Below are 23,139 nucleotides of genomic sequence, written 5' to 3' on the forward strand. Positions count from 1 at the left end.
AAATCCACGAAAAATCCGATTTGTTAACTAATGCCCAACGTGCAACATTACAATTTAAAATAAGAAGAAGAATAATTCCACTTAATAATAAACATAGCCTTTACTGTTTATTATTAAATTAAATGGAATTAGTACTAGTTTTATTGTGTTTTATTTTAATTAATACAATGTATTTCCACAAAGAATTTACAGTTAATACCATAAAAGAAATATTTTATAAATTGCGTGATTAGCTTTCATAGTGCACAAAAGCCCCATGTACCAACCTATGTATAAGTATATTTATTATGCTTAGTCGACACAAGATACACCTGTACGTGAACAAATGAACATTTATTATAAAGACTGCTCAAAAGTTGTATAAAAGCTTACTTTGTTTTTTAAGTTCGAGAGTGAAAAATTAGCTCAATTTGTTTGCTTTTGACAGGCTTTTCCAAATTTACCAAGTATTCCCGCGGTTTGGAAGCCAAATTATGTTTTTTTTTCAGTTTACTCTTTTGAAAGACTCTGCAGTCGGTACTTTAAAATAGGAAACAGATAATGGTTTCTGAATTCTTAGAGTCTTATGCGTCAATGACATTTACTTTGCGAGCTGCTTATTGGCGAATTTACAATCTACCTGTAAAGTCGCCCAGTGTCATCATCGAACAAGCTAACAAGCAGATTGTAAGCAATCTACCGAGAAAAGCTGAAAGCCGGTCAACTTTACACGCTACACACCGGCGTGTGGGCCTACTGCGTCTGCGCAGTAGAGCGACGGTAGCAACCTCCCGGTAAAAAACGAACTACGTTCTGTCAAAATAGTCGCTAGCTTGTTGGCTTCTCAGCGAATGGAAAGTTTTATGTGTCATCATCACAATCGCAGTAGCTGAATCGCCCGCTTTTAAATTCGCCAACAAACTGCTCGTAAAGTAGCTCAATGTAATTGACGCATTAGACATATAGATATAGACAAATAAGTGAACATTTTTTCTTCAATTGTTCTTGATAAATGAGTTCTTTTTCTATTTAGTAATACGAATTGGTCTCTGCAAATTGGATTCGCTTTGTTTATTAAATAATAAATAATCGCCTGGGTGATGTTTTCATAACAATTAAGAGTCCGCTGAACAGCGGCAAGGTCATTTATACTTCAGTCGGAGAGTAAACTCAGCATTGAAACCACGTCATTTTAATTCAGTCTAACCTCAAAAACCTCTAGCCACCGGGGATTTATTTTAAGACGCCGAATAATTATTAATTATAATTCTCGGTCGAATCAATAATTATTATTATTAGTATTATTACCTTCAAACATAAAATATACGCGGCGATGTAACGCTGTCGCCGGCCGAAGGAATACAGGGCAGGGCTGACAAAATAATATCAATCTAATGGTTACGTTTTAAAGTTAATAATAGCTTACTGTACAGATCGAATAATTACATATTTCCAAGCGTCAAACGGCATACAACATTCATCTAAAATAATTATGAGAAGACTAGCTGCTAATTATGTATTTTGTATTGTTCTTATTTTTTGCTTATCAAAATATTTTACATATTGTCTGATGATGTGTATTTTGAGTATATCGTAATATGTATGTCATTAAAATTGCTATTAAGTTAATATAACAGGAAAATCTCTAAAACAAAATTAATTTCGTTATAGTTTTTAATTAAACCTGTGCAACTACATATTAGATTTAAACACTGTTGGACTGTGTGACTTTTATAATATCAGATAGCCTTACGCGAGATGGGCAAGATAAAAAATAAAACTGTAGGATGTCGGCAGAAGATTAAACAAAAGTCAGAATCCTTCGCCGTTTGGCGGGCAGCACGTACGTGTACCGCTGCGGCTGCATCGGGAAATCATTCAGCCGATCATGAAAATCAAATAGACAACCAAAGTAATATCAACTTAGATGGTAATTCTTGCTATGAAGTTAGCAACGGAAACAATTTAATAGAAAAAAATATAAAACTGGACGGGCGGAGAATTGTGGACATCGATTTTTTCTTATCACAAATAAGAAACTTAGATGATCACAGCAAATTCGGGTGTAAATTTTCGGATATGAAGCAGCTTTCCTAAAAGAGAGAAGGATTAAGATCGTGCATTGTACTTAAATGTAAAATGTGCAATCTAACTTCTACGTTATGGACTGATCACAATCAAAAAATACACGGAAAGATTGATAAAAATTTGGCGGCTGTGTCTGGTATCCTGACCACCGGTGGTGGATATTCTCAATTAGAAGAATTGTGTGCCAGTCAGAATATACCCTGTATGTCTAGCGCAACATACATAAAGCACGAAGTACATCTAGGTGAGGTACTTCTGAAATCGGCACTTGAAGAGATGAACGTGGCAGCCATGGAAGAAGCTCGATTAGGAAGAGAACTTGGTGAAGTTGATTTTGACGGTGTTCCTCTCATTACTGTCGCTGCTGATGGAAGTTGGGCAAAAAGATCATATCGCACAAAATATGATTCATTATCTGGATTAGTAAGTATAATTACTATGTATACCTATACTGTTGTTTATATTCATTAAAAGACGCAAACATAGTGATAATGATATTACATTATTAAGCCAATAATCATTGTTGTAAATTTTAATTTTAGGCAGCAATTATCGGTTACCGAACTAGGAAAGTTTTATTCATAGGCGTTAAAAATAAGTTTTGTACAATATGCGAGAGAGCCAAAAATAACAATACCCCGCCAAAACTTCATACATGCTTCAAAAACTGGAGAAGAGAAGATTCCTCGTCAAGCATGGAAGCTGCTGTTATTTTAGAAGGTTTTCAAAGAAGTGAAGAGTTGTATGGCCTTCGATATAATAAACTAGTCGCTGATGGAGATAGTAGCGTGTACGCAAAAATTGTTAATACAAGACCCTACAAAAATACTCCGGTTGAAAAAATTGAATGCCGAAATCATTTATTCAGAAATTTTTGCAACAAACTACGAGATATCGCAAAAGACCCAAGAAACGGACCCGCCCATCTTAGGAAACAAATATCTTCGAATGTATTAAGAATGAGAGTAGGAATCGTTAAGGCTATAAAGCATCGCCAAGAAAATAATATTGATATGAATACAAAAATAAACAATTTGAGTTCGGATATATTGAATACTGTAAATCACATCTTCGGTGACTATACGCGTTGTCCCGAGTATTTTTGTAATGGTTCGAAAACCGAATCTATCATCGAAGAATTGCGGCGGACTGGTCTATATGATAAAGTATCACGCATAACAGGGATGTTGGCGAGACATAGCCGAAGCCTCATTCAAAACATGCACAGTAATTCTGCGGAGAATTTTAACGCTATTGTGGCAAAACTTATAGGCGGGAAAAGGGTGAACTATTGCCAGAAAGGATCTTACCAAGCACGAACAATGGGAGCAGTAATCTCTTACAATACAGCTGCAATACATTCAAAAATCCACAAAAAAATGTTCTTGAAAAGTCCCGGGATATTTACAAAAATGCTTGAAGCAAAAAAGAAAAGCAAAAATATTAGAGCACGTATTGTAAATAGATCATGCAAAAAAAAAATACTGCAACAACACCACACGGCAGATGGTGATTATGGACCAAACTCCAATAAACCTGACCTGTCTGCTGACGACTACGATAGAGAGTCTCATTTATTTTTATTGAATCTATCATTAGAAAATCCAGAAAACATAGAAAAGGAAACCATACCTTAACAGATGTGTGAAAAGTGGAAGGAAGAACGGAGGAAGAGACTGACGGCTTCCAACTTTGGAAAGGTATGCCGAATGCGAGCTACTACGAAGTCAGCAAATTTAGTCAGAGCTATTCTGTACTCCGATATAAGAACAGTTGCTATAGAATATGGAAATGAAAATGAAAAAAAAGCACTGTCAATACTCGAAGAACAAAGCTCAATACAAATAACCCCATGTGGTTTTTTTATTGATAAACAACATGCATTTCTTGGAGCATCACCTGATGGCTTAATAGGATCTGATGGGATTGTTGAAATAAAATGTCCATATGCATCAAGAAACTATACTCCGGAAGAAGCCATAGCTTTAAGGAAAGTCAAGTTTTTTAACAAAGATGGAAGCGTCAACAAAAACCACCCGTACTACTACCAGGCAAGTATCTCACGCAACCATGTATAATATTGAATTGTGAATTTAGGTATTCACCAAAACTAACCCAAAGTAGAAAATTGTCAATTTCTACAATCCGGAACGCAATATAAACTTATTTACCAGGATAGCGGCTAACTCTCAATTTAACCATTTTGACGAATTGCTTGATAACTTGGGTGGATATCGTAGCAAACATACTATTGATATATCTACAGGTATATATTATAACCCAATTTAAATTGAACATAGGTTGATACTCAATTAATATTATAGTATCTTTATGATTTCGAGAAAATAATACGACGGTCTATAATCCAAATCAATTACTTGGACACATTACATTTGCATGCATATATAGTGAAAAGGTCAGAGAACGTTTACTTTGTAAGATAACATCAAAATTTGTATATCGTCGTCATACAAGAGAAAGTGACCAAGTGCATTTTTTACGAAATTGGTTTTATTGACTATTTGACATCTTACTAACATAATGGTTGTCTGGAAAAAATGACCAACTGAAATTCAGCCTGGAAACATACTATCTCGAATTTATCAAAATGACTATCTGCATTAAGGCACATTTTTTGCCAAGCAAAATTGACTATTAGACACATGGTCATATCTTTTTGTAATCTTTTACAATAAAAAATGACCAAGTGACAGTTTTCCTTGTAGTAGTTATTCTGTAGTAGTGAAGTTAGTCATTTATTTCTTACAAAACGTTTGACGTATCAATTTTCTCTCATTGTAAAGTGATAGAATTCGTTCATAAAATGATCTGTAGAAGTAAATTAATGGTAGAAATGTGTCAAAACCAATTCAGAGGTGAGTTGGAATCTATTTGTTTATCCATTGTATAAACATAAACATTTTCAGAGCAGCTCAATCCCAACGAAATAAAAATAAAAATAGTGATACCATATGCAGTGAATGAGTTAAGAACCAAATTTAATGCCGCCTATTTGACGCTTGCATTCTGACGGTGCTGCTTTAGCAAATCATGGCACCTTACGAAGGCTCAGAGCAACCGTATACTGAACTTAGAAAACAGATGTTTGCGACAGATACTGGGTGTGCAGTAGTATGACTTTATGAGCAACGAGGAGATAAAAGATCGCACTAAGTAGCCTCTCATCACGCTGAGAGTGAAGAGGCAACGTTGGACCAGAATTTCAACCTGGCTTGCCCGTTCTTTAAGCCAACCGGATTCCGGCGTCATGGAAGGCTGCTAAATACTATCTATAAAGTGTATACGACAGAGCTACGGGATGCTGGTTTGACCTGGAACAATGCAAGAAGACTGGCGAGCGACAGGGATTCTTGGAAGCGCCTGGTGTTCATTAACTCTAACTAAAGGGCTGATATGGTCGAATAAGATCTTAAATTACTTGCTGCCAAAATAATGAAAAATCGGTATGAGCGTGTCAGACCAGGACACATTCTCCATAAAATATTCTTATAACGACGACGTTCAAACCCTGTCAGTGTTTGGGCAAGGTCGGCCACCACTTGTTCCCCCATTAAAATACTTATTCAAAGAAGAACTCAATATAACCAGGCTAAAAAAGAGAGATTTTGTAAAGCTGTGTGATACTGCAGCAATTCCTCATGATTATCATGGATGGTACAGATAACTTGCTGAAAATAACATGCCAGACAGGGCACCAGAACCAAAAATGGATTTTCATTCTGAAGCAGAGTATTTTTTTACATTAATTTATTTTAATGTACTTATATTTTTGTGACTTTTGTACTTTTTCATGTAAAGCAACTGGGTATATTTTCCATAGAAAATTAAAAAATTGTATTCTATTTTCGCCATTCTATTCAGAATGCACTCAAAATAAAGTCAATTTAACCCTTTTACTCCCAAGTGATTTAGCCTAGCATATGTGAAAACTCCCAAGCGTTTTTTGCCAAAAAATCGTTGATTTAGTTTTTTTTAAATAAATAATTCTACACATCTTTTAAAAATTTGAAACTTTTTTTGTGTGTTCTCAATGGTGTATAAAGCAATAATAAGTAATAATATTGATAGTTTACACCAATAAAATAAAAGAAAAAAATAATGTATCAATATTTATTTAGAAATGAACGGATAAAACTATGTTTGAACTACAAAACAAGTGTGACGACATTTTTTTATTTATAATTGACTAGCTGACTCGGCGAACTTCGTACCGCCTCAGAATCAATAATCTTGTGTTAACTTATTAGCTGAATTAAAATACTCACAATGAATTAAGTTCAATAAATGTGCAAAAATCAAATCAAAATGAAACAGATTACATAGTTTTGGTTGGTTCAGATTTCAAAGCATGATAACTACCAAGTCAATCTTCAGTTGTAAATTGTGCGGTGGCAAGCCAGGCAGATCCAATAAGTTTAAAAATTCAGTTGGATAATTGGTTGCTTCGTCATCGTTTATTACACAGTCGATAGATTTGAAGGAATGCATTGGACCAACGATTTGATTTTGAATTGTGAAGTTTAAGTGATCCACATCTTTGTTCTTTGCCGCAAAAAATTGCTCGTTCACTCAACCAATTGTGATTTATGTGGTTAGCAATGACGTTCGAGAACACTTTGTTGATGAGGTCGTCCTTCGCTGAACGAAATCAATCCGTTCGATTCGTCGACAGGAACACGGCCGTTACCGATAGTCAGCAATTGCTTAGAGAAATCTTCGGCAGATGGATCGTTTAGCAATGCAACTCGCATGTTTGTCGTCAGCTGAAGTTTCTTCACATAGCGCCACAGAGTCTATGATTTGAGGCAAGCGTTCATTTCATCGGCAGCGGTCGATCTTGGAATGACTGGTAGTGTTTGGCGGAAATTGCCAGATAGTAGAATCATTGCGCCACCAATACATCTTGAGTAATTGCGCAGATCTTTCATAGTTCGATTGAGTGCTGCCAATGCGCATTTGTGCGCTATTGTGCATTCATCCCAGGTGATGATTTTACTTGCTACCAAAACTTTGGCCATTGCTGAGTGTTTCGCAATACTGCTTGTCGGTGTTTCAGTCGTTTGAAGGTTTAACGGCAATTTCAACGCTGAATGAGCCGTTCGGCATCATTCTAACAGCGTGGCCGCTATCCCAGAAGAAGCAACTGCTATAGAAATTTCGGATTTCGCACGAACAGTGGCCAAAATCAATGACCCAGATGGAGTTTTCGCATAGGTATGGTGGGCCGAAATATCGGCCGAATGGGAGTAAAAAGGTTAAAGAAAAATAACTATACTTCATTTTTGTTTTACCTGTATTCCAAGAATGAAAAGTGACTATCTGCAATTTTTCCATTAATTCATGGGTGGTAAAACTGACCAACTTCATTTCGTATTTTTAAAAGCTAGAACAAAAGTGATTTTTTCAAATATTATAATTTCATTTTAAAAGTAAATATCATATCTACACCCACAAAAATAATCAGAAATGTGAATGCAATATAAGGATTTTTTAGATTGATTACAAATGTTAAAATGGCTCTCCTGAACAATTTACTATTTTGCACTTGGTCACTTTCTCTTGTATGACGACGATATATCTAAATGAGGAATGACATTCATGAGTCAGTACGGCTGAAAGCTTGGAAAATGTGTTTTTTTGTATTTGAAAATTTTATAATTGTGTATTATTTTATTACAGATTCAAGGTCAACTTCATATAACTAATAGAAAATACTGTTTGTTTACTATGTACACCGAGAAATTTCCATTTATAAAATCGGAAACGATTTTTACGGATGATGACTTTTGGAATATGATGCAACCAAAACTGGAAAAATTCTATTATGGGAATTAGTTGACCCCAGAAAAAACAGGTCCATGCCACTACGTGAACCACAGTGGATATTAGATGCACAAAACTTAAATAAGCGTAAAAAAACTCCAGCCAAGCCAAAACGTCAAGATAACTGTTTGAACGGTCAACGTGTAGTGTGAGCATGTGAATATATTCTCATATGAAGTTTTATATTCACATCATGTCATTAGCAGCTGAATGCGATTAGTGCAGTTAAAAGTGAAAACGACGAAACAAATCAAATAAGTTTAGTGATAATTTAAAGTAGATAAATTTAATACAATAGATTATATTTAAGGAAAAATCACGTGAATGAAGATAAATAACAAATATTATACAGCTCATTGGATAACCGAATGGTAAGCAACTGTCTATATTACATTTTCCCGCCAAATTGCACACAATTAAAAACAACTTATCAAAATAATAAATAAATGCGTCTTCGACAGCCCTGGGCGTGAATAAATAAATTTGCTATTGTCGGTGTCCTTTGTGATGACCGCCTGGCTTTGAATAAAAAAATACGTAAAAAATACAACGTGGTGACAGCACATTAATAATCATTTTTTATATAAATTATTTCTTGCATTGGTTTTAATTGTTGTACCTACCTATTTTTCAGTAGGATAAAAGTAATTTGTTTGTAAAAGTGTCAGACTAAATTTAAACCAATCGGGTAAGTAATAAAAAGTCACTTTCTTTTTATAATAAACAGACATCACTATATTCTACGTTTTTTTTTAAATATGCATTAGAATTAAACAATATGTACCTATTTTTTTATTATGTAATAGGTCCTACACATTAAAAATAAATACTATTTATTAATAATGTTTTTTGGATAGCACATGAAATAAAAATGTAGGTAGATATGTATTTCAACATCCTTCATATGTTTAGTTCTCGGACAATTTCAGGAAAGTTATTAATATATTATTAAGTTTATATCGTGCCTACCACATAATTGAAATTGACATATTGGTTGCAATACGTCTCACCAAAGAGCTGATTAAAAAATAGAATTTAGTAACATTTACATATATTAGAAGATATTATTTTTTTGGTCACCCCATACTTTCTCCATTTCGACCGTGTTTATGATTTAAATTTAATTTAGAGACCATTTACTTTTGACACAAGCATTGTCGGTAACCTTTGTATATTATTAGTAGACCAATAATTCCGGACCACATATAAAAAAATCATATTTTCAATTCTCAAGGGCAATTCTGTAGAGCGTCCCCTTAAGCCTGAGTGTTCACGGGTAAAGCATGTTCCATGCTAAAATCGAATACGCAGACATATTGAATATCTAGATTATGAATCTTTTAGTATATTACGGAAAAGGCAAAAGAAATTCCACAAGAAGGAAAAGGCCACAAAAATTTCATCACAATATCCGAAAGCTCCATTAAGTCCCACCCTAAATATTTTTGGACATTCGTCAAAAACAAGCGAAAATTTCATACAATCCTCAAAAACATCCATTACAACGGCGTCACTGCTTCAGATGACATTGAAGTCACCGAATTATTTTCTACATATTTCTTGACAACTTTCAATTCTGATCCCAATCTAGATCCATGCCTATCCAGCATCAACTCAAATAACAACATCGCCGCGACGTCAAATATAATCATCACCGAAAACATCGTCCTGAAATACCTTAAAACTATTGATGTAAGCAAAGGCACAGGAAGCGATAATATCCCCCCAGTTTACCTAATCAACTGCGCAGATGAGCTTGCATACCCCTTATCCATAATCTTCAAAAAATCTCTCCAAGACGGCACATTTCCGCGCAAGTGGAAAGAAGCGTTTGTGATCCCAATTTTCAAAAACGGCTCCACTTCGAGAGCAGAAAACTACGGACCAATCTCGATACTATCAGTACTCAGTAAACTTTTTGAACGTATAGTATATGATCAACTTTACCCTGCTATATGTAAAAACATTAGCAAAAAACAACACGGTTTCATGCAACGCAGGTCGGTAGTAACAAATCTTGCAATATTCTCTAGTTATCTTCTTAATTCCATTCATAAAAAATCGCAAGTAGATACCATCTACACCGATTTTTCTAAGGTCTTTGATAGAGTTAATCATACTATCCTGATCCTGAAACTAGACCTACTTGGTATTCACGGAGATCTACTCCGCTGGCTTACTTCATACATTCACAACCGATGCCAAGCAGTAGTTATTGGTGGACACCGCTCAAACTTTATCTCTATTCCCTCAGGCGTTCCCCAGGGTTCTCATCTGGGGCCACTTTTATTCAACTCATATATCAATGACATCGGCAAGTGTTTTCAACACGCAAACTATATTTTATATGCAGACGATCTAAAGTTATACACGGAGGTGAATAGCTTTGCTGACTGCCATAGACTGCAAGAAGACATAGAACGCCTAACATCATACTGTGACCAGAATCTCCTTACTCTAAATGCTTCCAAGTGTCAATCTATTTATTTTACAAGAAACCGTACACCAATAAAATTTCAGTATGAAATTAACTCCGCGCCAATCCCATACACTCCGGTAGTCAGAGACCTGGGCGTCCTATTGGATATAAAACTAAACTTTAATGCTCATATTGATCACATTGCACAAAAATCCTCAAAAGCATTAGGTTTTGTTTTGCGTACAGGTAAGCCATTCACCAACACACATGTCATAAAACTACTTTATTTCTCCTACGTACGCAGCATCTTAGAGTTCGCTTCTACTACTTGGTCACCCACCTATAAATCACAAAAAATCAGACTTGAAAAAGTACAAAAACGATTCATCAAGAATCTAAGATATCACAAACCATCACCTCCAACCCAAGTAATACAACATAATTCCACCAGCACACATAACTACAACATCAACTCCATGGAATCACGACGCACTGTCCACGACATTAAATTCCTACACCAAATCATACATAACGCCATTGACTCGATCGAAATAGCGCAGTCCAGCATATGTTTAAATGTACTCCAGAAACGCACGCGCTCTCAAAAATTATTCCATATACCTAAACACAACACTAACTACGCTAGTAATGCTGCATTTGTTAGAATGATGACTACGTACAATAATCTTTTCAGCGATACAGACATTTTACACCTAACATTTGACACATTCACAAAAACAATTTGTGATAAAACATACAAAACTAACTTCAAACTACAGCAATAAATTCCAAAGCCTACTCTCACCCACATATACACACGCACGTTAACACCTACCTTATATTATATACTTATTTTAAAGTTGTTTCTTCTCTCTCACTTTGTTTTAATTTAATATAAATGTAATAATAAATGTGGAAACCCATTATTGGTCCTTGTATATTATGTAAAATGTTGTAATATGTACTTGCAATTTCGACTGTGAGGTTTCCCAAATAAAATAAAAATGAAAATAAAATATCCTCGCAATTTGGTTGCATTGTGACGACTGTGAGAGAAATAAACAGCATTTGAAAAAACCAAACATAAACAAATAATAAACTTATATACAAACAAATATACCCCAAACCAAGCAAAACAAGAAATTTAATACGAATTGCATGATGCCAATTTGTTTAAAAATCATATTCATCGAGTCACTCCGGGCATACGTCAGCATCCGTGTGATCGGTTTCAATCAAACGTGCGGACTGCTGTCGATTCCAATGCTGCGGCCGAGGCATCCATGACATCTCGACAGCTGCTTCTTTTGAAGGGTCTATTTTGAGTATTTAACAATCAGCAGAAATGTCGAAATGACTCAGCCTCACCTTGAAGTTGAGATGTTTGAGTGTAGGAATACCAGGAAAGAAGGCGTTCTTCAGTGGATTGGGTAGAGCTCCACGCACCACCCGTTCCGGGGCCACCACTAGATCTTGCCAGACCAAGTGCACTTCTTTGGCATGACATTCCACCACCTTCGGAAAGTATGCGGGTGCACGGAATTCACCTGAAAACAATATTCAACTTTAATGGCGAACGGCACAGTTATTGAGCGATGATTGTTTTTAAAAAAGCAATGCACAGTTCGAATGAGTTGAATTTATCTTTCGAATATTTTTTTAAAATTATTTTACGATTGGTTATGAAGACATTGATTAATTACTTGGTAATTAGTGATAATATAATATATTATGAAACACCCTATAACTCAGCTGAAGTAGAATATGGATCCCTTTTCGTAGGATACAGTTGGTGAAATCACTTGTTGTTACAATTGTATATTTTTCTATTACATGCCAACACACGATATTGAGATTAACGAGAATGTAAATATTAGAAAAAAATGCAACACACCCAAATCTTCAATTGTGTAGTCGTAGATGAACATGGGCCCGTGTGAATTTCTTTTGTTCTCTTCATCTGTGAGCTTTTCGTAGCACGGCTTCATGGCCGATAGTAAATCCCCCTACAATTTTCCCAAATATTTGTTATAATATTTTTATTTAGATTCATATTTTATTGTACAGTAGTAACTATTCAAATATAATAATAAATCAAATTGCCGCCGCCCAATACAAAATAGAGTTGGGTAGTGGAACTCCATGATCGCGGATTTCGAATCCGGCCGGAAAGGCGGGTGTCGGATGCGCAGTGCAGGCCTGAAGGGTTAAAGATATGATTAACGACCAATCCTCGTACAAAAATCTGCTAGGGTCCGTATGCCATCATAAAGCGATCGCATATGTCTGCAGCTTGGCGTGCACCATAACTATGTCAGGAGAATGGGGGTTCTCTGTCTCGCAAGGTTCGAGCGCTCCACCCGGAAACCGATAAACTGATGAAAAAATATAGCACTCGCCTCATCGATGAAAGGAATGAGCACCACGGCTTCCCAGTCGTTCCTCTTTCCGTTGAGGTCGGTTTCAAAATCCTCCGGATAGAAGTGATAGATGGGCGACTTGTCGGAGGTCATCAAGAAGTGAAAGGCGTCCGGCAGAAGCTCTTTGCTGGCGGCCGGAAGCACGGCCAGCAACTGGTGATTTAATCAGGGCATACATTTTTATAAACTGTAAAAAAATCAAGGACCACTGAACGCTTTCAATCCATCATCGAGACTTAATTTTCTATAAGTCAAAAAATTTCTGCACTATCTCAATTACTAGTTACGGAAAAAAAGTTTTAACTCGGATGAGTAAACAATGCCATTTTTGAATATTTAATATTTCACGAGAAGGGAGGGTTTTTATAAGTAATATTTCATGCCCAGACTCGACATCTCACTTCACTATGACTTCATTCCAAAATATATATTCTTGCATTCTTATGTACTGTAGTTAATTTCCAAAATCTTAATAAGCCGTGTGTCAGTTGTTTGAAGTTAATTAAATATACCCGACCGCAATGCAAGTTGAAATCTCCCGTAGCTCTCTGAGGAGGACGATCATAACATTGTCGTTTCAATACAATATAACATAATGAAAAGTTCTGAATTTTTCACCTGTTCAAAGGGTTTAAAAGGATAAGCCATATCGTAGGTCAAATTCATGTCTTTAAACTTGACGATATCGCTGATGTATGGCGCATAATGATGGCGGTAAAACCAAGACCAGCTGACACAGCCCTGATAGTAGTAATGTAGAATCCACTGAATGGCTGTCACATAGCATTCCGCTTGCTCCGCAGCCACATCTCTATAATCACAAGAACAAACACAATTTTATTTCAAATTTCAACAGATGGCTCATCTCGTTTCACAGTTTTTGCAACAACTGAGATTGTACTACTACATATAGTACGAACTCTTTAAAGTATAACTTGATATTCCAATTCCAGAACATTTATGGTTAAATTGACAACTATAGAATTATTAATATTCTGTGTTGGCAGTATTGCTTGTAAATTAAAAAGAAAATTGCAGTTGTCGCTCTTGTTCTCGCTTTGTTTACTTACTTACGAATTGCTATTTCCTATTTGCAATTTTGCACGACTGTTGATCGAAAGAATGACAGATTTATTGTATATAAAACTCCATTAATTGGAAAGTGCAAGCCTTGCACTTTCTCACTTTTGGTGGCTTCCGTAGTCCAACACATAAGGAACCGGCTTCACACAGGGGGTTCTGAATTTAATTCCTAGTGAGATCAATACATACATGTGATTTTCTCAAGCAAAGAGTGTTTCTGTCATCTCACTACTGTAATTGGTTCTCTTGTTGTCTAATTATTGATGATTTTCAAATTTCAAATTCAGGTCTTAGAAGAACTCGCTTATGTACATACTATTTCAAAAATAACAAACACGTAATTATGTCAGTTATTATATTCCACAATTTTATTTATCCGAGACTGGTTTCGTCCTAAAAACATTTTCAATTGGTGAATCAATCGAAAATATAAGTTATTTCTTACTTCCACCTTATATCGGCTTTTCACCGAGGAATACATTGAAAAAATTAATAACAATTTACACTCCTTCAGTTATGGATGTTTTATCAATACTATTGTGTTGTGCAGCGAAGATATTTGACTATTTATCAGACATCAGTTATAATCAATCTATCACTTACGGGGTGAATTCTGAATATTTTAGTTTGTTAATATAATAATCTCTCCGGTGCAGAAGAAATTCTTCACTTATGGGGATAGATTCTTCTGTGAAAAGAAAACAAAAGAATATTCAGATAGGTAAATCATATTATACAGTAAAACCTCATTGACACAAAATCGACAGAAAATTGAACAGAAAAAATTACCATTGTACAGATAGAAAACAAAAATGAATGCTCTGTATGAAATGGTGGAAAATTATTTCATATTACGAATTACGAGTTGAAAGGATTTATATTCACAGAACAGTATAAATTGAAAATTTTGATTTACAACAAATTTTCAATTGCGCATTCTGATCCAAGCACACATTTTCAATGGAGAGTTAATGTAAAGCTTATTTTACTAAAGAAATTGAATTTTTGAGGGACAGACAAAATATGTCAATAAAATTGTCAAATGACAAATTTTTAATCAGTCCAGTAATGTCAGGTTAATCAGGCATAATAAGTAGCATTAAACCACTCAATAGACCCTACACCTGCAAACATTTCCAATGACATGCTGTGTATTTTATATCTTTATTATAACTTGTTTTTTTTTATCTTGAATTATTAATTTGCTGTATATATATATACGCAATGTTTAAAAAAAAAAAGTTAGAGAAACTATATTACCATCACTACCATCATCCAGGTCCTGCCATTGCCCCATATTGTCGGCGCCGTCTATTGTCTAAAATCATAAATAGTATTTGATGACAAACAATTTCAAAATAAAAGGTAATAGATATGTTATAAATGGGTGTGGGTGCGGATGTCCACTGCACATATACATAATTTGTCAAATATTTCAACTGACAAAATTCAAAAGATTAAGATCCCTCGAAAGAGATGTGTACATCAGTAAGCAGTGACATGTCATACCTAAGTAAAGTGGCACTTTTGAGGTTAAACTAACCTCAAATCGTATGTCATTTTGTTACCTGCTGTGTAACAAATTACCCACACAAATAATTATATAAAGAATGTTTGCTATTGCCGTAGACAAAAATTTTGTCATCTTCACGAAATCTACTCTCAAAAGTTGTTATTTGCTTTCCTTTGTTAATTTGCCATCTCTCTTATACATAATGTACTGCATACATACTGAATAACGAATGATCTACCTGCACTGAAAGTCGCTGGCGACAGACGGTAAATAATAATTACCCAACAAATATATTTGCAAAAAATATTTATTTCCTACACTTTATTAATTTAACATTTTTGATGTACCGTCGAATGGGGCTACATTGAAATGGAGGGGCTACTTTGATTGATTGCCAATACAGTACCCACCATAACAGTAGGATTATAAGTTAGCAGTCTATTTTAAAACATAAATACATATGATAAGGTCTTCCTGTGATTAAGTTTGCGACAAATACAGTGATTTAAGTATCAGATTTGTTGTATATTGGAATCTGTGTTCTTGGAACACCGAGGTGAATTTGTTGTGTTATTTAAGGGCCCACATAAGTCAAAATAGAGATTTTATGGTATTTTCAGAGTATAAGCCTGGACATTCCTTAAATGTTGTAGAAAATCTATTGATATCATTTTGAAGCCTTGTTATTTCTTTGTATTTATATTAAATATTTGATGACTGCATAAAGTACTTTTATTACATATAATAGTACTCTTAAAACCTCTAATGGTTTCTAATGGGAGATTCTCTATTTTAGAATGATGTTAGCACATTTAAATAGGGAATGAGGTGAGGAGGTAGTGTTTATCCGACTTTGATAGCGAGCTCATAGATCGATTTGAAAATCGTGCAATTATAGAAAACTGTTGTTTTGTTTATTGTGTCGTTAAAGAATACAATAGAATTTACAGTACCTTGAGTCAACTTTAAACAGTGTACTATAATTGTTGGCAAGAATTGTTTTGTTGAGAATATTTTGGGACCCACTAAATATACCAATCGACCCAATCTTGGGTCGCGACCCATAGGTTAAGAAACCCTGTATTAATCCAATGATTATTTAAATACAATAGTGCTAATAATATGACTATTTCTTTTCCATATTTTGGATTAAATTTATTGAGGTAAAGTGAACTTTTGTATATGATACGGGGTAAAGATGGTTTATCTGCTAAATCACAGTGAATATTGTCAATCATGATCAAACCGACAAAACCTCTTCCACCACCGCATCCTCAGCCGAGTACATCATTATTTGTATTAAAAATTTATTTCCCACCATAACTTAGAAGATTTTATGGTACTTGTATGATACGCTTGTATATGTGCTTGCGGCACACATCCCGTTAACGTGGAATTGAATTTTTTTTTTTTTTGTATACCTGATTTTGGCTTAATTTAAAATTAACCTGAAATATAAATGAAAGTATCACAGTGCACACGAGAAATTGTAAAAAAAAAATGAGAGCAGCATGGAATGATCGTTAATGAAATATGCAATGTGAGAATAGTTCACTGTTTTACCAGCAGATCGGTGGCCGCAATCAACGCTTTCAAATCTGACTTAAGGAAAGAGGACGGCAGTAGGGGGCCAGCGTTTTTTATATCCATCGCGTTCACTCCAAATGTTTCACTGTCGCGTGCACCCTATAAAGCGAGATTTGTATCACTCCGTGGTAGAGTTACAGTTAAAATTATTTTCATAGTCGAGTGAAATGACTTACGCTCTCCCCGTCCAAGCCTCGCAAGCTGGAGTGGCCCTCTTTAAAAAAACCGACATCCTCTTTCGCCAATTCTTTCATGAACACTTCGAATCTTCTCAAATTTAAAATACCGCCCTCATTTATATATCCTGAAATAGACCAAATTAATTAATGACAGAGCATAAGATTATTATAACGTATTATACATAATAAGAACAATAACAAAATACATACATACCGACTTACCACTTACATAACATCCTATTTCATTTCTTTTATTTAAATAATTCACAATTAGGGATTAGGGATCCCGAAACCGAGATTCCAACATTTATCGATACCGAAATAACGGTTTCAGAAATAAATTCCAAAATATCAGTATTCAGACAAGTATTACTGTCTACTGTATTACTTATTAAATATTGAGCGCAGACGCTTTTGTTTATCGTGAATGTGTTTCATCAAAATATACCATTACGCAATTAATTTAAAAAATATGGATATAAGAGAGGCGGACTGATATTTTAGATGTCCTACGATACTTCAAAAAATTATACGGACTCTATGAACTTTTAGAAATATTTAATCCAATCACAAAGTCAAAAACCGAGTACATAATCTATAACCTATTAGTATTTTATTTTTTGCATAGATAAAGATTATTTTACTTCCATTAATGATTGAATAAATTGATGATAATGCCTTCTCGAATGGATCTCCACCGTGTCGTGAAGAGGCTTACGCGTTCCGAGGATTCTTAGGGCTACCCTGGCGTTAGTCTAATTACCGGAAGGGTCTCCCGACCCAGACAGGTCTATGATGAGGATCCAGACTGAGAGGGGTCAACCGAAGAAAGGGAGCAATTTCTTTAGTACTGACTAAAGATGGTGATCGAGAGGATCGAAAGAGTCTTACAGCAGACACTTGGAGGCAGGAATGAATAAATTATGAACGGCTCCAATATTGCAACGTGGAAGGCAACGGGAAACCGTCACATTAAAATTCCACAAAAACCGTATGAAATGCAACATCAAAATCATAACAGTAAGGCGACGACGAAGGCGATCCGGCTGACACCTGAAGCCATGCAGCGTCTGGGCTTCGTCATGCGAAATTGGTTACCGGTTACACGGGTGTGAATCATCAGGCATGTGAAAAATCGGATGCTGGTAAATCGGCCGCGAGAATTCCAAAGAAAATAGGTACACAGTTATATCACAATTGGTTAAAGCATGACTATAATTAAAGTTAGGCGTATGACCGATCTGTCACTGCATCAAAGAATATTACCATCAAGCTGAACGATGACTCTTTTATAGGTTTCATACAAAAGGGGCAATGCGTCGGTGTGTATGTGCAAGTACGGCAAAGGAGGAATGAAGTCGTTGCCCACGAGGAATCCCAACAGCACCCAATCATCGATGACCTTCTCCAAATCGTAGCCAAAGGAGATGACGTTCTTGAGCGAAATGAACTCTTGCTCCAGGTAGGATCTCATCAAAGACAAATGGAGCAGGAAAAACGTCTTCTCGTCTGGAGTGCAAGCTCTCTGAGCATTCCGACCGAACTTTACCTAAAACAAAAGCGTATCCACTTGAACAGTGTTTAATCAGATATTTCGGTCATTAGACATCCACTGAATCTATTGAGTCCACTCTATGAACAGACGCAATGAACGTGCATATTGATTAAAAAATAATACGATAATTTCACCTAACCCATGATATCCGAGCTCGGAACCCGCGGATCAAAAGGCGAGCTTTGCCATCTCCGCTCTACGGTGGGCATATTGAAAATATAGTTATAATAAGGTTTATTGTCGTATGACAATTGAATGCGATTATTTTTACCTCTTCTCTTAGTAATGAAAAGTTTGGTTCGTGTGTACATAAACCGAGCATTATAAGATCCGCATCCAATCCGTAGAGGCAATGTCGAGTATTAGGGTCGTAGTCAGGTTGAGCTTTGATGTACCTGATGTAGTCCATGATTTTATGCTCTCCTTCACCTGGAGTCTATAACAAATTAACAAAGATATAATACCATTTTTTTTAACAAAGTCATATTCGTATCGGTTTCCGATATGATTTACAAAAGAAACCCAAACATACTGTGACACAATTGCAAGGAAAATAATAAATCCAGGTATGAAAGACAGGCCTCGTGATAAAAAAAATTTCCAATATGTATGCACATAGTACGTTAAGTGCATCGAGTGCCTACTTTAACTGTTAAACAGGTTGCTGCTGAATAAAGACATTGCGTATACGAGGTACGTTTTCAAAATCATGAAAGGTTCAATTACTTCACAACAATAAAATTAGTAAAACTAAAAATTAATTTGAACAAAACAAACCTCATGTCCGGATAAAACAATTCTGCATTTTGACCACGCCTTATCTGTTGAAATTTTATGCTTAACAAAATATTTCAATTGTTCGTGCAAATTAGCCATAAACACAGTTCCGGGAGTGATGCAGTTACTGTCGAATCGTTTTTCTGTTGGCAACACTTCGCCTTTGGATCGCGCTAATTCTTCCATCTGCTCTGCTTCGCGGGCTGTCCGGAATCTATTTAACATTTCACACCATTACAATATCATACGGTGCAGAACATTCATTATATTATACCCTGTTCACACGTGCATGGATTTACTGCTGACGGTACGTGTTATCGCAGCTATAATAAAAAAATGCATGTGTAAACAAGTATTATCGTGCAAGTTGTAAGATTGCATGCATGCATCAAATCCGCAAAGGTTTCTGAATTAGTACAACCATCTTCTTCTTTTTCATTCTATCTTCTTTTATTGGTATGGTTCCTATACCATTCATCCGATTGCGATGAAACTTTTGTCAGTGGTTGTGCGCACACCTGCGTAGGTTTCTAAATCAGCATTACACAAAATACAAAGTTTGCTGTTTGTTTGTTCCATCCAATTTTAATTTTTTTTCTACATATTAATACTATTAATAAAGTTTGCATATTTTAGATTCGATTTTAATTTAGTGTTCTTTTGTTTGACTTTTACTCCTATTAGAATTACTTTCATATTGCCATATTGTATTACACAGATATTTTAATATTAAAAAGATAATAACTTATTGTTATTTTTTAAATATCTAAGATAAATGTATGCACGAAGCGACCCTATGCGAAACCGGGTACTTGAGCTAGTTATGTATAAAAACAAACTATCATATGGACAATTTTACTTTGAAAACCCTAATTTTTTTGGAAAACAATTTTTTCCAGATAATATAACATAGTTATGATACATCCAGCTACTGTCTGAAGATTGTCAGACTGAATAAGTTGCACTATGAAACAATAACAATGCTTAAGGCTATACCTCACTTGAGGCATGGTCTAAAAAGATCGTGGCTAGGCGATGCGCGGATTGCGGGTGCAAATGACGCATGCCGAACGAAATATAATTTGTCATATAAATCCAACATGCGTCCATTTAATGTTCTGTTTATTGTTCTATTAGTAACAATAATAATATATTCATTGTCATGTTTTCTTTTTAAAGTAAATGGGTAACGTTTTTAGTCATCATTACACGATTTAAGAATTAATACCCCCGTCGCCATCACAAACCAAATTGACGTATTCATACCTCGACGTTTACTCTCAGACTGCCAGCGAGTCCAAAATTTCGTCGCGCCTATAGTTGAAAATTTTTTGCCGTTTCACTGAAATATCGCCTCAAGTAGAAAACTTTAACTTAACACATTTTGCGCGGGCCTCAGTACAAATTCACAGGTACACGCAGCGGGCGAAAACCAGCGGCAATTGAAATAAAATCGAATTTTACAAAAATCGCTCTATCTTCCAAACTATCAGTTATTTTTAAATGAAATTTGGAATTCACACTCACCATATATTGCTCCTCAGTGCTGTGTTTCTTTTTAGAACAAATTGTTTAAAATAACATAAGTACATGGTGCTAATCACATATTTACAGGAAGGTTTCGTAAAAAATATTCCATTCACTATAAATAAATTCCCGCACAAAAATTATTATTCTAATATTTGGATAAAGTATGATATTTATGAAAACACTCACCCCTGTGTAGGGGGACGTCACAAAATGTACACATATAACTAGTCAAACTTTTCTTTTTGTGCACCGAACACACTCGATACTGTCTTTGTGGGTATTTTTTTTTACCATCTGTAACAATTTTTATCATTCGATGCTTCTTCATATCGAGTGATAACCTACCAGGATGATCACTTTTACCCACTCTTCTTGGTAATCGTGATGTAGATGGCCCTGCTTCTTCCAAAATTGGGTCGGTTTCAACGATATGGTCGGCTATCCAAAATTTGCTTATACTACGCAAAAACTGTTTGTAAGTTAGCCTTTTGGTCGGATTTAATATTTTATAAACTTTAAAAGAATTAAAAAAAGCACAATTTAACAAATACATGACAACTCTCTTTGTCCATTTTTTTGTTCTTCGTATGATCGAGTAGTAAGAGAGATACTGATCCGCACGGTCAACCCCTTTCATATATTTATTATATTCGATAACACATAGCGGTTTCCAAATGTGTAGTCTCGTATTCCAATCGGTGTTGTGACTCTCTAAAATGGTAGATGGATGTATTTTTGAAATCATTCGAACATCTCTCTTTGATTTCCAGAGTTGTAACAATACATCCTTTCGCCGACGGAAAATACTCTGTCCTGCACTAAGATTGACGTGTTTAAAACATTCTGGGAAGCCTCGGTTTATTCGCATTGTTCCACACGTCCTAATTTTATTTTCTAAAAGTGCTTCACTGGTTTTTACACTATTATAATAATTGTCCATATAGACATGATGCCACAAATTTAAATACGGACCAAGAAGCAATTGGATGGTGTCTAATAGTGGTCTTCCTTGCCCACTGTAAATGAGCATATTACAGATGTATCCCGTAGTGGCTTCACTGACCATGCGCACTAGGATACCGTATTTTATTATCTTAGATGCATTATATACTTTAAATACAAGTCTTCCCCGCCACTGTATAATACCTTCATCTAAAGAAAGTTCCCTTTGAGGCTTATAAACCGAAGAAAACTTCGGTATTAGGTATGTCATAATTGGCCTAATCTTTTCAAGGCGATCGCTGGAATCCGTAATGATATCATTATTTGAAAAGTGCCACGATTGCCAAATTTGTCTAAAACGATCACGACTCATTGTTTTAGAATATATTGGTGTTTCTATACTCGGATCAGTAGACCAATAATCATCTCTTGTGTCTTTTCGAACTTGTCCCATAAGCAAAATGAGTCCGAGGAATTTTTTCATCTCACCAAGATTTACAGGCTTCCATTTGATAGATTTCTTCATTTTCTTGATTCGGGATTCATTTTGTGTGCGGTATCGATTGCTTTCTTCTACCATCATGCTAAGTAAATCATCTCCAATAAATAAACTAACTATATCCATCACATTTTCAGAATTGTTTGGTGCTACGCAAACACCAACGTTGCCTAAAAATGGTTCAATATGCGGTGGGTTGTCTATTTCAGACCATTCCATGACTTCCTCTTCCTCCACTTCACTGTATTCCGAATCACTGATTTGTAACGGTATCACTGGTACCCTTCTCGTGCGAGGGAACTCTTCACTATCGCTGTCGCTATCACTGTCGCTGCCTAATTCTGGTAAATCTTCACCAGAATAGGCAGACAAATTATCGGCAAATATTTCGTCATCGCTTTCATAATTGTCTGAAGCCATTTTTTAAAGATTAAATAAAATATCGATTACTTAAATATATTTCACTTGTAAAAACACACCCGTTCTATAGCGCCGTATTTCAAGACTGAAAATTCAATACTAATATTCTATATAGATCGTAGTAGATTACAGACATCTAAATAACATTGGTTTCCACTCATGTTATAATTTATTGCTCCGCTCGCATACCAGCGTTATCGCACCGCACAATATCACTTACAACAAGTGCGAAGAATGCATTCCGTCTATCACAAATTGTCGTCTTTACACTCGCTCACAAAGGATAATATTATAGTATGAAAAG

At 35.4% G+C, this 23,139-nt stretch overlaps 1 protein-coding gene across 3 annotated transcripts in view; it reads right to left on the reverse strand.

Moving 5' to 3' along the window:
• Nucleotides 1-23,139, reverse strand: part of pcm (5'-3' exoribonuclease pacman) — a 60,042-nt gene that overhangs the window by 34,091 nt on the left and 2,812 nt on the right. For all 3 annotated transcript variants that reach the window (XM_085952502.1, XM_085952501.1, XM_085952500.1), the window contains exons 4-14: nt 19,445-19,658; nt 18,939-19,103; nt 18,379-18,661; nt 17,110-17,237; nt 16,910-17,032; nt 15,094-15,151; nt 14,437-14,521; nt 13,369-13,561; nt 12,730-12,903; nt 12,225-12,336; nt 11,699-11,877 (exon numbers count right to left, since the gene is read on the reverse strand). In XM_085952502.1, coding sequence (XP_085808628.1) covers nt 11,699-11,877; nt 12,225-12,336; nt 12,730-12,903; nt 13,369-13,561; nt 14,437-14,521; nt 15,094-15,151; nt 16,910-17,032; nt 17,110-17,237; nt 18,379-18,661; nt 18,939-19,103; nt 19,445-19,658 — 1,714 coding nt within the window. The remainder of the gene's footprint in view (nt 1-11,698; nt 11,878-12,224; nt 12,337-12,729; nt 12,904-13,368; nt 13,562-14,436; nt 14,522-15,093; nt 15,152-16,909; nt 17,033-17,109; nt 17,238-18,378; nt 18,662-18,938; nt 19,104-19,444; nt 19,659-23,139) is intronic.

This window comes from Rhyacophila brunnea, unplaced genomic scaffold (assembly GCF_057557595.1).
Source record: "Rhyacophila brunnea isolate RB1 unplaced genomic scaffold, BYU_Rbru_1.0 scaffold_3, whole genome shotgun sequence".
NCBI classification, from domain to species: Eukaryota; Metazoa; Arthropoda; class Insecta; order Trichoptera; family Rhyacophilidae; genus Rhyacophila; species Rhyacophila brunnea.